This window comes from Oncorhynchus tshawytscha, linkage group LG09, assembly GCF_018296145.1.
Source record: "Oncorhynchus tshawytscha isolate Ot180627B linkage group LG09, Otsh_v2.0, whole genome shotgun sequence".
Classification (NCBI taxonomy): Eukaryota; Metazoa; Chordata; class Actinopteri; order Salmoniformes; family Salmonidae; genus Oncorhynchus; species Oncorhynchus tshawytscha.
The window spans coordinates 84,764,295-84,779,829 of NC_056437.1; the positions used below are offsets into that span (position 1 = coordinate 84,764,295).

General features: G+C 45.3%; 1 protein-coding gene across 29 annotated transcripts in view; it reads left to right on the forward strand.

Annotated features, from left to right (window-relative positions):
- Nucleotides 1-13,453, forward strand: part of mybpc2a (myosin binding protein Ca) — a 48,996-nt gene extending 35,543 nt beyond the window's left edge. For all 29 annotated transcript variants that reach the window (XM_042327730.1, XM_042327735.1, XM_042327741.1 and 26 more), the window contains 17 exons: nucleotides 420-580; nucleotides 719-884; nucleotides 1,202-1,308; nucleotides 1,437-1,466; nucleotides 1,588-1,727; nucleotides 1,924-2,083; nucleotides 2,369-2,473; nucleotides 2,679-2,867; nucleotides 2,990-3,124; nucleotides 3,289-3,456; nucleotides 3,583-3,671; nucleotides 3,946-4,141; nucleotides 6,442-6,581; nucleotides 6,797-6,956; nucleotides 9,169-9,305; nucleotides 11,970-12,156; nucleotides 12,997-13,453. In XM_042327730.1, the coding sequence (XP_042183664.1) occupies nucleotides 420-580; nucleotides 719-884; nucleotides 1,202-1,308; nucleotides 1,437-1,466; nucleotides 1,588-1,727; nucleotides 1,924-2,083; nucleotides 2,369-2,473; nucleotides 2,679-2,867; nucleotides 2,990-3,124; nucleotides 3,289-3,456; nucleotides 3,583-3,671; nucleotides 3,946-4,141; nucleotides 6,442-6,581; nucleotides 6,797-6,956; nucleotides 9,169-9,305; nucleotides 11,970-12,156; nucleotides 12,997-13,037 (2,311 nt within the window). In that variant the 3' untranslated portion in view covers nucleotides 13,038-13,453. The remainder of the gene's footprint in view (nucleotides 1-419; nucleotides 581-718; nucleotides 885-1,201; nucleotides 1,309-1,436; nucleotides 1,467-1,587; nucleotides 1,728-1,923; nucleotides 2,084-2,368; nucleotides 2,474-2,678; nucleotides 2,868-2,989; nucleotides 3,125-3,288; nucleotides 3,457-3,582; nucleotides 3,672-3,945; nucleotides 4,142-6,441; nucleotides 6,582-6,796; nucleotides 6,957-9,168; nucleotides 9,306-11,969; nucleotides 12,157-12,996) is intronic.
- The last annotated feature ends 2,082 nt before the right edge of the window (nucleotides 13,454-15,535 follow it).

Here is a 15,535-nt window from a genome sequence, read left to right on the forward strand (position 1 = left end):
AGAGGTTGGAGTCTGTTTGATTGAGTGTGTGGACAGGTGTCTTTTATACAGGAAACGAGTTCAGGTGCAGTTAATACAGGTAATGAGTGGAGAACAGGAGGGCTTCTTAAAGAAAAACTAACAGGTCTGTGAGAGCCAGAATTCTTGCTGGTTGGTAGGTGATCAAATACTTATGTCATGCAATAAAACGCAAATTAATTACTTAAAAATCATACAATGTGATTTTCTGGATTTTTGTTTTAGATTCTGTCTCTCACAGTTGAAGTGTACCTATGATAAAAATTACAGACCTCTACATGCTTTGTAAGTAGGAAAACCTGCAAAATCGGCAGTGTATCAAATACTTGTTCTCCCCACTGTATGTGTCTCTCGCTGTTAAACGCTATTTCTATGTCTTTGTGTGTCTCACCCGTGCTCAGGATGAAAGATGGAGTTGAGCTGACCAAGGATGGGAAGTACAGGATAAAGAAGGATGGGAAGAAACACACTCTGGTCATCAATGAAGCAACCATAGAGGACATCGGAATGTACTATGTTTACACTAATGGGGGAGAATCCAAAGGAGAACTGGAAGTGGAAGGTACCACTTCCAGATATCATACAGTACACTAAATAAGGAAATGTTTTATTAACTTCATTTTTGGAAGAGTCTGAAATGCTGTCTCTTTCTGTTTTCTCTTTCTCTCTCCTTCCCTTCATCTCTACCCCTGGTACTCAGCCAAGGAGCTGGAGGTTCTGCAGAGTATAGCTGACCTGTCGGTGAAGGCGTGTGAACAGGCCATGTTCAAGTGTGAGGTGTCTGATGAGAAGGTGGTGGGCAAGTGGTTCAAGGACGGTGTGGAGGTCAAACCCGGCAACCGCATCAAGATGTCACACATCGGAAGGTATGGCATCACATTGCTGGGGGCCGGGGGTCCTCATTTAGTTGCAGTAACTTCAGACAGGCCTGAACATCCTCAAATTCTCTGTCTACATGGGATCTTGTCAGTACAGTACATATTCTCACTAGCTAGACCCACCTATGGCAGGTGTTTTACCATGGCAACACTGGTCATGCAGGGAGAGAGCTTTCCCATGTGTTTTTAAACTTGATATTGCATAATGAAGCATGTTGCCAGGGTAACTGTGCTTTGCATAATTGTGGGTCATTGCGAGTGTCTGTTGTCTCCTTGGTAACGTTGGGTTGCCGTTGGTTCTCCAGGATCCACAAGCTGATGATTGATGACGTGAAGCCGCAGGATGAAGGAAACTACACCTTTGTCCCTGAAGGATACGCACTCTCCCTCTCCGCTAAACTCAACTTCATTGGTGAGTGAGTGAGTGAGTGAGAGAGAGCAAGAAAGAGAGAGAGACTCCTCTAAGTTTTACTGAGTACAATGAAGCAGAGCCTGCATTTTAAATGATACTGATTCATGTGTTTTCCCTGTTAATCTCAGAAATCAAGATCGAATATGTTCCACGCCAAGGTAGGTGTGGCTATTGTCACCTACCATCCGTTGGCATTACCTATTTATTACAGTGTATTTAATACTGTGATAATCACCCAGGACCACCTGTCCCTCTCTGACATTCCTCCGCCCCTCACAGACCCTCCCAAAATCCACCTGGACACTAGTAGCACGGGCAGCAAGAACACCATTGTTGTGGTGGCTGGCAACAAGCTCCGCCTTGATGTGGAGATCACAGGAGAGCCTGTCCCCACTGTGTGCTGGATGAAAGGAGACACTGTGAGGATCTAGTCTTTCTGTTACATCCTCCTCACACACACACACATCAAACCCCTGCCCCAACATGCCTCTCTAAGGAAGGCAAGGTGTCACTCACATTAACCAACCATTAGGCCATCCAGGTTACACCCAGTAGCTGAAACACCAGACAGTGTCAGTCCAGTTGTCCAAGTGCCCTCCCTGTTCCTGTCTCTAGGTGATATCGGAGGCGGAGGGCAGAGTGAGGGTGGAAACCAGGACCACTCTGAGCAGCTTTGTCATTGAGGGGGCGGAGCGGCCAGACGAAGGCCAGTACTCCATCATAGTGACCAACCCAGCCGGAGAGGACAAGGCTGAGCTCACCGTCAAGATTGTTGGTCAGTGGTACTCTCTCTTTCCTTCTCTCCTTCTCCTCTCTCTTTCCAGTCTTCTACTCTCTCTCTCTACACTCCTCTCCTCTTTCCCCCACATCTCCCTGCTCTCTCCCTTTTCTCTCTCTGTGTCTTGTTCTCCCCTCTTATGCAATATATATGTAAACAGAAATGTAAAAACAATTCACTAAGAGAGATTCAATAATAGATGTGACATTAAGTTAGAACCCATTCTGAGCTGGTGAGAACACCTCTATGTTCTGTCCTGACTGTTCCCCCTGTCCACTCCAGATGTGCCTAACCCTCCAGAGAACGTCAGATGTATGGGAGTTGGCGAGGACACAGCCACCATTACATGGGATCCCCCCAAATTTGACGGGGGTGCACCCATCAAAGGTGCACCTTTCCTATTTTTACATCTATCTGTTGAGCTATCAGACTCTCTTTCCTCTGGGTTAACAGGCATCTGTTAACGTCTCTCATTACATTGGTACGATCTAATGATGTCTCTCTGTGAAGATGTCACACGGTGAAGATGTCTCTCTGTGATGATGTCGCTTTGTAATGATGTAATGTCGCTCTGTGATGACTTCACTCGCAGGCTACCTGATGGAGAGGAAGAAGCAGGGTTCCTCCAGGTGGACCAAGCTGAACTTTGAGGTGTTTGAGTCAACCACATACGAGGCTAAGAAGATGATTGAGGGTGTTTTTTATGAGATGAGAGTGTTTGCTGTCAACGGGATCGGGATCTCCCAGCCCAGCGGCAACTCAAAGCCCTTCATGCCCATAGGTGGGTAGACACTTATTACTAGAGCAGTGGAGAGAAGCCTTTCAATCTCCTGATACTCTACTTATACAGCTTACCTCGGTCTTCCTCTCCTCTTAACTATTCTCTCTCTCTCTCTCTCTCAGCCCCTACCAGTGAGCCCACTCGTCTGACGGTGGAGGATGTGACAGACAGCACCTGTGCCCTGAAGTGGCGTCCTCCAGAGAGGGTTGGAGCAGGGGGCGTTGACGGGTACATAATCGAGTGGTGCAAAGAAGGAGGTGAAGAAGGATTTGGGGATTGTTCAAAAACATTATTATTCCTTCTAATTCACTAATCGCTCCCATAGAATTCCTCTATAGAATTCCTATAAAACCCTACAGATGAACCATCTCATTTCCAAATGGATGACAATGAATACTCTGTCTATTGGTCCATCCCTCAGAGGATAACTGGGTGGAAGCCAATAAGGAGCCAGTGGACAAGAACACGTACCGTGTGAAGGGGCTGCCAACAGGAGAGAAGCTCTTGTTCAGAGTGGTGGCTATGAACATCGCTGGACGCAGCCCCCCCTGCACCATGAAACAGTCTGTCATCATCAGAGAGATCATGGGTCAGACTCACACACATGCATGGACACACACACACACACACACATATCTCATTAGACCTCTGACACACACGGTATACACAGCCACTTCTGTGTTGACATTCCTCTCTGTCTCCCTCCATGTCTCAGAGTACCCAAAGATCCGCCTGCCTCGCCAGCTAAGAACCAAGTTCATCAGGAAAGTGGGCGAGAAGATCAACCTGGTCATCCCCTTCCAGGTCTGAAAACACCTAGCACCACACAGTAGTAATCTTCCCCAGGCTAGAGGCAGGGCTGACTTCATGTTAGCTGGGTCTCAGTGTGTGCAAAGAAGAGCAATCATTGTCCTGTAATGCAAAAACAAACCAATCAGAAAATGGGATATTCTTGCCAGTCTACACCTTTCTCACTTTAGGGTGTTCCTCCTGCACTGCTCCTGTAGCAGCATCTCACTCTTTAATTCAGTAAATGTCATTTTCATTCACTGACCATATCACCCCTCTGTTTCCCCAGGGGAAGCCTCGCCCCGTGGTCAACTGGCTGAAAGATGGTGAGCCCCTGGAGATTAAGTCGGTGGGCATCCGCACCAGTGACTTTGACACCATCCTGTTCATCCGCTCGGCAGAAAGGGACCACTCTGGGACATACACCCTGTCTGTCCAGATAGACAACATGCAGGACAAGGCTGACATACACATCCAGATCGTAGGTCAGTCACTGGCACCAACATCATTAGGGGCTCTGGTGAAAAGTAGTGCACTACATAGGCAATAGCGTTTCCATTTGGGATGGAGGCCATATGTACAGTGGCAAGAAAAAGTATGTGAACCCTTTGGATGTATCTGGATTTCTGCATCAGTTGGTCATACAATAGAAATCCAGATACATCCAATCTTCATCCAAGTCACAACAATAGACAAACACAGTCTGCTTTAACTAATAACACACAAAGTATTGTATTTTGTCTTGTCTATATTGAGTACATCATTTAAACATTTGCCTTGTAGGTTGGGAAAGGTATGTGAACCTCTGGGCTAATGACTTCTCCAAAAGCTAATTGGAGTCAGGAGTCAGCTAACCTGGAATACAATCATTGAGATGAGATTGGAGATGTTGGTAAGAGCTGGCCTGCCCTATAAAAAACACTCACAAAATTTGAGTTTGTTGTTCACAAGAAGCATTGCCTGATGTGAACCATGCCTTGAACAAAAGAGATCTCAGAAGACCCAAGATTAAGAATTGTTGACTTGCATAAAGCTGGAAAGGGTTACAAAAGTATCTCTAAAAGCCTTGATGTTCATCAGTCCACGGTAAGACAAATTGTTTATAAATGGAGAAAGTTCATCACTGTTGCTACTCTCCCTAGGAGTGGCTGTCCTGCAAAGATGACTGCAAGAGCACAGCGCAGAATGCTCAATGAGGTTAAGAAGAATCCTAGAGTGTCAGCAAAAGACTTACAGAAATCTCTGGAACATGCTAACATCTCTGACGAGTCTACGATATGTAAAACACTGTTCATGGGAGGACAACACAGAAGAAGCAACTGCTGTCCAAAAAAACCATTGCTGCACGTCTGAAGTTCGCAACAGAGCATGTGGATGTTCCACAGCGCTACTGGCAAAATATCCTGTGGACAGATGAAACTAAAGTTGAGTTGTTTGGAAGGAACACATGTGTGGAGAAAAAAGGCACAGCACATCAACATCAAAACCTCATCCCAACTGTAAAGTATGGTGAAAGGAGCATCATGGTTTGGAGCTGCTTTGCTGCCTCAGGGCCTGGACAGCTTGCTATCATTGACACAAAATGAATTCCCAGGTTTATCAAGACATTTTGCAGGAGAATGTAAGGCTATCTATCCGCCAATTGAAGCTCAACAGAAGTTGGGGGATGCCACAGGACAATGACCCAAAACACAGAAGTAAATACACCTTCTGGAGTGGCCCAGTCAGAGTCCTGACCTCAACCCGATTGAGATGCTGTGGCATGACCTCAAGTGAGCGGTTCACACCAGGCATCCCAAGAATATTGCTGAACTGAAACAGTTTTGTAAAGGGGAATGGTCCAAAATTCCTCCTGACCGTTGTGCAGGTCTGATCCGCAACTACAGAAAACATTTGGTTGGGGTTATTGCTGCCAAAGGAGGGTCAACCAGTTATTAAATCCAAGGGTTCACATACTTTTCCCACCCTGCATTGTGAATGTTTACACGGTGTGTTCAATAAAGACATGAAAACATATAATTGTTTGTGTTATTAGTTTAAGCAGACTGTTTGTGTATTGTTGTGATTTAGATGAAGATCAGATCAAATTGTATGACCAGTTGAAGCAGAAGTCCAGGTCATTCCAAAGGGTTCACCTCCTTTTCCTTGCCACTGTAACTGTATGTCCCCACTCACCCTTCAGTCACTATACCTAGTATGTTTTAATACCTTATTACAGTCAAATATGGAGCCACCATGATGCAATGACTTAAATCTAGGATGACACCCCAGAGTTTAATGTGATGATAATTCCTCATTTAATCCTCAGAGGGAATCATCAAAGAGGCTGATTCCACTCTTCCTCTCTTCTTAATCCTTCCCTCCTGCCCTGACTGCCACCGTACCGCCCCTTGGCTCCCTCCCTCCCCTCTTTCCCTCCTTCCTGCTCCCTTTAGCACCCGTGTGAGGGTCAGGGTGCTGTATGGCTGGGTGGGTGGATTGTGCAGTGGGGTTCCATTGGCATTATTGGTGTGTAGACTGGGATTAGGGTGGGATTAGGGGCCTTTGTCTCCTTTCCCCTGCTGGGAGGTGAGCTAATGAGAGGGCCCAGCCTCCTCAGATCAGCCCCCACACACGTTTAGTCACAGCAGCAGCAGCACGGCAGAGGCCAGGATTAATGACAAACATACTGGAGTACTGACGTACATGAGACACACTCCACATGCTCCATTTTCACTGTCTGTTTGTCTGTTAAAAGATATCTCTTTCTCACTGACACACAATGTAATCCCCCCCCCCCACACAGACAAGCCAGGTCCTCCTATAAATGTGATGGTAACAGATGTGTGGGGTTTCAATGCTGCTCTGGAGTGGAAGCCCCCCAAAGACACAGGCAACACTGATATCACCGGCTACACCATCCAGAAGGCTGACAAGAAGACCCAGGTCTCCAACTCCCTCTGTCTCATCTCTCTCTATAGCTCTCTCTTTCTTTACTGTGTATCCACCTCACCTCTCCTTCTCTGCCCTCTCTACCCTCCTCCTCTGTTCTCAAACATCTGCCTCTATATATCCACATATCCTCTCCTTTTTTTCAACCTCTCTACTTCTCTGTAAACATATTTCTCTCTCCCTCTCCCTCTCCTTCACTCTCTGGTCAGGGTTGGTTCACAGTGTATGAGCACAACCGCCGGCCCAGCTGCACAGCGTCTGACCTGGTCATGGGGAACGAGTACTCCTTCCGTGTGTTCAGTGAGAACATCTGTGGCTTGAGCGATGAGGTGGCCTTCAGCAAGAACACTGCCATCATAGGAAAAACAGGTAACACACTACAATACTACACCATACTATACCCCCCTGCACGCTCACGCAAACACGCACACACCATCGCTGCGCAAATGTAGCCTGTCATTACAGCCATAAACAGTGATGCACTTTCAAAAGGCAAGATCTAGAAATAAACGTTTTACACCAGCATTTTGAGATTAAAGTCATTCATAGCTATTAGCAGCCAATATCAACTAGGGATATCATGTCACTTCTCTGGAGTCCAGAGCAAGCCGGGTCATATGGTCTACCTGTATGTATCAGAGGATGGAAACCATGGTTAGGGTAAGCACTAGCCTACAGTATGTCAATCTACTATCCCCCATAGTACAAAAGTTGACCTATTCTATTGATCAACTTGGTCTTCTGTGTGAGAAAGAACTATTCCAAACATAGTCTGGGACAGTTGTGGGATGTGATAGATCCAAAATCAATACAACCACTGGCATCAACAAAAACTTTTAAAGGCATTGAGGCTGATGCAACAGATCAGAACGTTTCTCATAAAATGTTGATAAACTATTAGGCTATTTCTTAACATTATAAGCGCAGCAATGCGCACACGACAGTGCGAATGTTCCAAAATGCAATCAATTAGTGGGAAAACACCATTCTAAAAAGTAACCACAAATGAGATTATGCATGTAATGCTTTATTATAAAGATGCATTTTTATGGTGAAAATGATCTTCCCCAAATTTGAAACTCACACGCCACCTCTGTCTGCCAGTTAGGCTCTACACTGGTTGTAAAGAGGATTCAGGTACTTCATTTTAAGAAGTTATTTGGCCACTTTAGTTGTGTGATTACAAACCTTATCATAACATTTAAGGCTTTGGGCCAGGCTACATGAGGTGTGCGACTATGAAAAAGTCGCCAAAAAAAGGCACACGCTGTTTCTTGCCTTACTGCACACAAGCTGGGCATCATTCACAAGTGATAACACATCATTCACAAGTGATAACACATCATTCACAAGTGATAACATCATTCACAAGTGATAGACTAATATTATCACCCATCAGACTATTCTTGATTTAATCTTGTCTTTTCAGATACTAAATAATATATGTATGAAATTAGTTTTGATTTAGAATGTACCATTATCATTCACCTGTCGGAACGGGTAGGGGGAGAAAATACATGTCATCTATGCACTTAAATAGCGAATAGAGGACGACTTTCACGTGGTTCATTTTCTTGCCAGCCAGGTTGGCTATACTCCCTTTGTAAAGAGAAGCAATGTGCTTAATATTATGAAAGTTGATAAATAAATATAGTAGGCCTAGCCAATAGAAAGCTGACGGGATCCTCCTCTTTTTAAAAGAGGCCGTGAAAACTCTGTTTTCTCATGCATGGGCTTTTCTCATGGGCTCTCATGAAGGGTTTTCATTTGATTTTCGATTACATTTGCATTGATGTCAGAGTGATTAGAAGGACAATAGAGTGCTGAGTACCAGGCAGTTAGCTATTTGGTTGACTACTAATGACCATCAGCAGCATCAGAGCTTGGAGAAGCCTAGTTACTGTGACTAAACTGTCACATGGAATTTGACTGTGGTCGTGACTCGTGACCGCCGGCGTGGCCGTAATACAGTCACCGTAACAGCCTAACCATGGTCTGTCTGTAGTCTATTTCTTCCTCATAAATCTTGTAATAAATTCACCAGAATATGTTTCATCTTCACCCCATAAGTCAAAAAAGACTGTTACAGTGTTACAGCTATCTTTAGAAATATAGCCAGTACTAGCCACCCAAACCTTCTAAAATGTGAAAATAATCAATGAAATTGTTCTGGCAAAGATGTGTTCGTAGAAGATTGCTAAACTTTTGTAGCGGATTTAAATATGTGTGAAATATTTTTCACATTCCATTTCAAACTTGCAACCCTCCCCCCCAAAACCTTCTTGCGAACCCCAGTATGAGAACCGCCACACTACACCATACTATACTAAACCAAATGTAGTATGTAGATATAGTAGACAACATGTAGTCCTCTGTAGCTCAGTTGGTAAAGCTAAAGCATGCCCCTTGTAATGCCAGGATAGTGGGTTTGATTCCCGGGACAGCCATACGTAAAATGTATGCACGCATGACTGTCAGTCCCTTTGGATAGAAGCACCTGCTAAATGGTATTTATTAATATTATTATTATATAGCTTAATAAACACAGCTATCACAGTCCCCATCTATATCCCTCCCTCAGATCTGAAGTACAACAAACCAGCCTTCAAAGAGAAGGACATGAGCAGCTCCCCCAAGTTTACAGCTCCCCTAGTGGACAGGGTTGTTGTTGCAGGCTACAGTACTGCCATCAGCTGCGCTGTCCGGGCCTACCCTAAGGTGAGGGTGTGTGTGTGTGTGTGGGGGCAGTACAGTGTGTGTGAGTGTTTGTGGGGGGGGGGGCAGTACTGTAATTAAGTGTGAGTGTGTGTTGAGAGAGCGAGAACAAGAAGCTGTGTGAAGGTGCGTTTGTGTGCCACTGGGAAACTTGCACTCCTGTAGATCTGAAATAGTTGGATGGTGAAACTTGCATCCACCAGAAAAGCAAGGCGCAGCAATTCTTTCTTTCTTTATTTTATTTAACCTTTATTTAACTAGGAAAGTCAGTTAAGAACAAATTCTTATTTACAATGACATCCTACCCCGGCCAAACCCTAACCCAGACGATGCTGTGCCATTTGTGTGCCGCCCTTTGGGACTTCCAATCACAGCCGGTTGTGATACAGCCTGGAATTGAACCAGGGTCTGTAGTGACGCCTCTAGCACTGCGATGCAGTGCCACTCGGGAGCCCAAATTCAGGCATTCCTGAAAGTCAGGACAATCAATGTACTGCTAAGAAACATTATTTTTGTACACTGAACAAAAATATAAACTCAACATGCAACAATTTTCAAGATTTTACTGAGTTAGTTCGTATAAGGAAATCAATCAAATTGAAATGAATTCAGGCCCTAATCTATGGATTTCACATGACTAGGAATACAGATATGCATCTGTTGGTCACATATACCTTTTTTTTAAAGTAGGGGCGTGGATCAGAAAATCAGCCACTATCTGGTGTGACCACCATTTGCCTCGTGCAGTTCGACACATCTCCTTCACATAGAGTTTATCAGAATGTTTGTGGAATGTTGTCCCACTCCTCTTCAATGGCTGTGTGAAGTTACTGGTTATTGTTGGGAACTGGAACACACTGTCATACACGTCGATCCAGAGCATCCCAAATATGCTCAATGTGTGACATGTCATAACTTCCAGAAATTGTGTACTGATCCTTGCGACATGGGGCCGTGCATTATCATGCTGAAACACAAGGGGATGGCGGCGGATGAATGGCACGGCAATGGGCCTCAGGATCTCGTCACGGTGTCTCTGTGCATTGAAATTGCCATCGATAAAATGCAGTTGTGTTTGTGCTTATCCATGTCCACAGGGGCACAACTTTCATTGGGGCGCAACTTTCATTTTTGTCCCCCACAGTTTGATCATTGGAATGTGATACAAAACGAGGAAACTGCTTTAGGACCTTGCGGACATCTCCGAGCAGTCAGTTAGGCTATCTGGAGTATTATTCCAACTGGATAAAAACCAAAGTTGCTCCCAGGCCTGCCTGCCTGCCATACCATAACCCAACCGCCACCATGGGGCACTCTGTTCACAACGTTGACATCAGCAAACCGCTCGCCCACACGACGCCATATACACTTGTCTGCCATCTGCCCAGTGTAGTTGAAACTGGGATTCATCGGTGAAGAGCACACTTATCCAGCGTGTCAGTGGACATCGAAGGTGAGCATTTGCCCACTGAAGTCGGTTACGATGCCGAATGCAGTCAAGTCAAGACCCTGGGGAAAACGGGGCACGCAGGTGAGCTTCCCTGAGACGGTTTCTGACAGTTTGTTGAAAATTATTTGATTGTGCAAACCCACAGTTTCATCAGCTGCCCGGGTGGCTGGTCTCAGACAATCCCACTGCAAAGACCTGATGCCGGAGATGAGAAGCAGGTACGGGGAGTCAAACATTTATTCAGGAACAGATATAGAACACGACAGGAACAGCATCAGCACACGGGTAAACAAGGACGTATGACAAACACAATACGGAATAATGCGGACACAGGGAACACAACCAAGGAACTGTGGGTGACACCCACAGGTGAAGAAGCCGGATATGGAGGTCCTGGGCTGGTCTAAAACGACTTTGGAGGCGGCTTATGGTAGAGAAATGAACATTAAATTCTCTGGCAACAGCTCTGGTGGACACTCCTGCAGTCAGCATGCTAATTGCACACACAACTTGAGACATCTGTGGCCATTGTGTTGTGACAAAACTGCACATTTTAGAGTGGCCTTTTATTGTCCTCAGCAAAAGTTGCACCTGTATAAGGATCATACTGTTTAATCAGCTTCTTGATATGCCACACCTGTCAGGTGGATGGATTATCTTGGCAAAGGAGAAATGCTCACTAACAGGGATGTAAACAAATCTGTGCACAAAATTGGAGCGAAATAACCTTTTTGTGCACATGGAACATTTCTGGGATCTTTTATTTCAGATCATGAAACATGGGATGAACACTTTACATGTTGCTTTTTATATTTTTGTTCAGTGTAGTTGGAAAAATGTTTATTGTAAGCATAGAATTAAATGTGGAGTGGAGCTTTATAGTTACTCGGTGAAATCACGTGCCCCAGGTACCTTAAATGGTTAGGCAATCATCATTTATTCTGAAAAACATCATTTCCATCTTTTTTTCACAAATAAAGAAAAATGACTAAAATCCACCCCTGTTGAATGGATAAAATGTTATCGTTCTTCAGAAAATGTCTCCTATATCTGCCTTTCCATTACACATGTTACAATGATATTTCTTTTGTCGAATAAACCCGGGTCAATAGAAAATTGCCTAGTGAGTTGGTGATGTATATATCAAGGCCAAATGTTTCCCCAATTAAAAGTCCCTCCCTCCTCTCTTAACTCCCCCTCTCCCGTCCTCTCCTCAGGCTAAGATAGTGTGGATGAAGAACAAGATGATCATTGGGGAGGATCCTAAATTCTTGATGCAGAACAACCAGGGGGTGTTGACCCTGAACATCAGGAAGCCCGGACAGTTTGACGGGGGCAAGTACTCCTGTAAGGCCATCAACGACCTGGGGGAGGACGAGGTGGAGTGCAGGCTGGAAGTCCGAGGTACTGGCGCGCGTGCGCGCACACACACACTGTCACACTGTCACACTGTCACACATAGACATGCACAAACACACACACACACTACAACTCCTATCATACTCAGCATGAGACAGACTTTTATTGGCAGTCAATAGTTGTCTAACTAATCATCAGTTATCATCCGTTAAACCCATTATTACAAAGCTGGTCATGGATTCACAATCTATGACTTATGATTATCGCTTGTTGGGAACACTCTGATAGTATGTAATTTTCCCTAACAAGATTAAATGAGATTGTGAGTGTATGATTCAGGCAGTTGTACAGAATACAAACATCATATTATACTGAACAAAAATAATAAACAACAATCTACAAAGTTATACTTCATAGAAGGAAAATTCATAAGGCCCTAATCTATGGATTTCACATGATTGGGCAGGGGCACAGCCATGGGTGGGACTGGAAGGGCATAGGCCCACCCACTTGGGAGCCAGGTTTTTCCCCACAAAAGGGCTTGTTACAGAAATGCTCACTAACAGGGATGTAAACAAATTTGTGCACAACATTTAAAAGTAATAACAGAAATGCTCACTAACAGGAATGTAAACAAATTTGTGCACAACATTTAAGAGTAATAACAGAAATGCTCACTAACAGGGATGTAAACAAATTTGTGCACAACATTTAAGAGTAATAACAGAAAAATGGGACCAACACTTTGTTGCTTTTATATTTTTGTTCAGTATGTATGAATATATATATATATATATATATTAGGAGGGAGGGAGGGAGGTTAAAGTAGGATAATCCCCCTCTAGCCTCTCTTTCATGGTGAGTTTCTCTCTCTGCCCTCCCCAGTCTTAAAGGAGAAGAAAGAAGGAGACGAGGAGAAGAAATGAGTTACAGTGACCGATAGAAACACCAGAGGATACAGTTCTGCAGGAATCATAATGGATTATGTATAACAGGATAGACGTGAATAAATATGATTAGAATAAAAAAACTGGTGATGTTTTCTAAATATGCTCTCTATCTCCCTCTCTCTCTCTTTCTTCCTCTCTCTATCCCTCTCTCTCTCTTTCTTCCTCTCTCTATCCCTCTCGTTCTCACATCCTCACCAGTGGCATGTCAAATACCATATCGGTAATAACTGAATGAATTATGATAATAACAGACCACTACATTGAGACAAGCTAATTGAGAGTAGTAATAGAGTACCTTAATAATGGCTGAATATTACAGCTCAGAGATGGATTCTTCTTATCTGTGACATGAACCTGTCAGTGCAACACACATAAAACAGTCATTTACCAAAGCATTGTCAGTGTTGTGTGTGAGGTCCCGGGCGGCTTTATCACGGCTGGTGGAATTTATGATTGTAATTCTGCTAGTGAAAGCATTGGTGTGTGTGTGCAGGTATGGGGAGTGGAGGGTAGGTAATAGGTGTTGTGAGTGGAGGTTAGATAATGGGTATGGGGAGTGTAGGGTAGGTAATGGGTATGGGGAGGTTAGATAATGGGTATGGTGAGTGGAGGTTAGGTAATGGGTATGGGGAGTGGAGGGTAGGTAATAGGTTTGGGGAGTGGAGGGTAGGTAACAGGTATGGGGAGTGGAGGGTAGGGTAGGTAATGGGTGTGGGAGTGGAGGGTAGCTAATAGGTATGTGGAGTTGGAGTGGAGGGTAGGTAATAGGTATGGGGAATGGAGGGTCGGCAATAGGTATGGGGAGGGGAGGTAATGGGTATGGGGAGTGGAGGGTAGGATAGGGGTATGGTATGGGGGTGGGGGTAGTGGAGGGGTAGGGGGGGGAGGTAATAGGTATGGAGTGGAGGGTAGGTAATAGGTATGTATGGGGAGTGGAGGGTAGGTAATGGGTATGGGGAGTGGAGGGTAGGTAATGGGTATGGGGGAGGGTGGAGGGTAGGGTAATAGGTATGGGTGAGGGGAGGTAAGGGTATGGGGGGTATGTGGAGGGTAGGGTTATGGGAGATAGGGTAGGTATGGGGAGTGGGGAGGGGAGGGTAGGGGAGTAGGGGTAATGGGTATGGTGGAGGGCAGGTAATGGGTATGTGGAGTGGAGGGTGGAGGGTAGGTAATGGAGGGTAGGTAATGGGTAGTGGAGGGTAGGTCATGGGTATGGGTATGGGGGGTGGGGGGGAGGTGGGTAGGGTAGGTATGGGGAGGGGAGGGTAGGTAATAGGTATGTGGAGGGTAGGGTGGGAGGTGTAGGGTAGGTAATAGGTATGGGGAGTGGAGAGGTATGGTAATGGTATGGGGAGTGGAGGGTAGGTAATAGGTGTGGTGAGTGGTGGGTAGGTAATAGGTATATGAACTGGGAGTGTAGGGTAGGTAATAGGTGTGGGGAGTGGAGGGTAGGTAATTGGTAATATGTATGGGGAGTGGAGGGTAGGGTAGGGTAGGGTAGGTAATAGGTATGTGGAGGGTAGGATAGGATAGGTATGGGGATTGGGAGTGGAGGGTAGTGTAGGTGTGTGGAGTGGAGTGGGAGTGGAGGGTAGTGTAGGTGTTTGGAGTGGGAGTGGAGGGTAGGTAATAGGTATGGGGAGTGGAGGGTAGGGTGTATTGGGTAATAGGTGGGGGTAGGGTAGGTAATAGGTATGGGGAGTGGAGGGTAGGGTAGGGTGTGTGGAGGGGTGGAGTGGAGGGTAGGTAAGTAGGTGTGGGGGTGGAGGGGTAGGTAATAGGTATGGGGAGTGGGAGGGAGGTAATAGGTATGGGGAGTGGAGGGTAGGTATGGGGAGTGGGGTGTAGGGTAGGGTAGGTAATAGGTATGGGGAGTGGAGGGTAGGATAGGTATGGGGAGTGGGAGTGGAGGGTAGTGTAGGTGTGGAGTGGGAGTGGAGGGGGTAGGTAATAGGTATGGGGAGTGGAGGGAAGAGCCTCTCAGACCAAAGCCTCATAGAACTTAGCTGGATACACAGGCTGCGTGAAGGAGATCACTACTCAACCATGCGTGTCCAGCATCATATATCTTAAGAATTACTACTTACTTACAACAAACTCATACTCACACATATACACACTCACTCATACACACACGAATTAGGGTCTCATTAGCATAACACACTGAGACTAATTAAAGCACCCATCAACACTGCCCTAATTAGCTCTCCCACGTCATTACTGAGCAAACGAATTACCGCTAATTTAAACACCCGCAAAACAAACACAGCACCGTCTCCGTTGGGAAAGACAGCCGTGCGCCTTGCACACTAAATTAAAGCCCTGCACGGTGCGCTGCAGCCCCAACCAACCAGGCCCCTGGTGGAGCCCGCTATTCATCGGTCTGACAACACAAGATTTATAAAAGATTAAAGTGGAGAGAGCACTGAGAGAGTTTTATCAAGTGGGCTGAGTTGTGAGGACTAGGACTATCC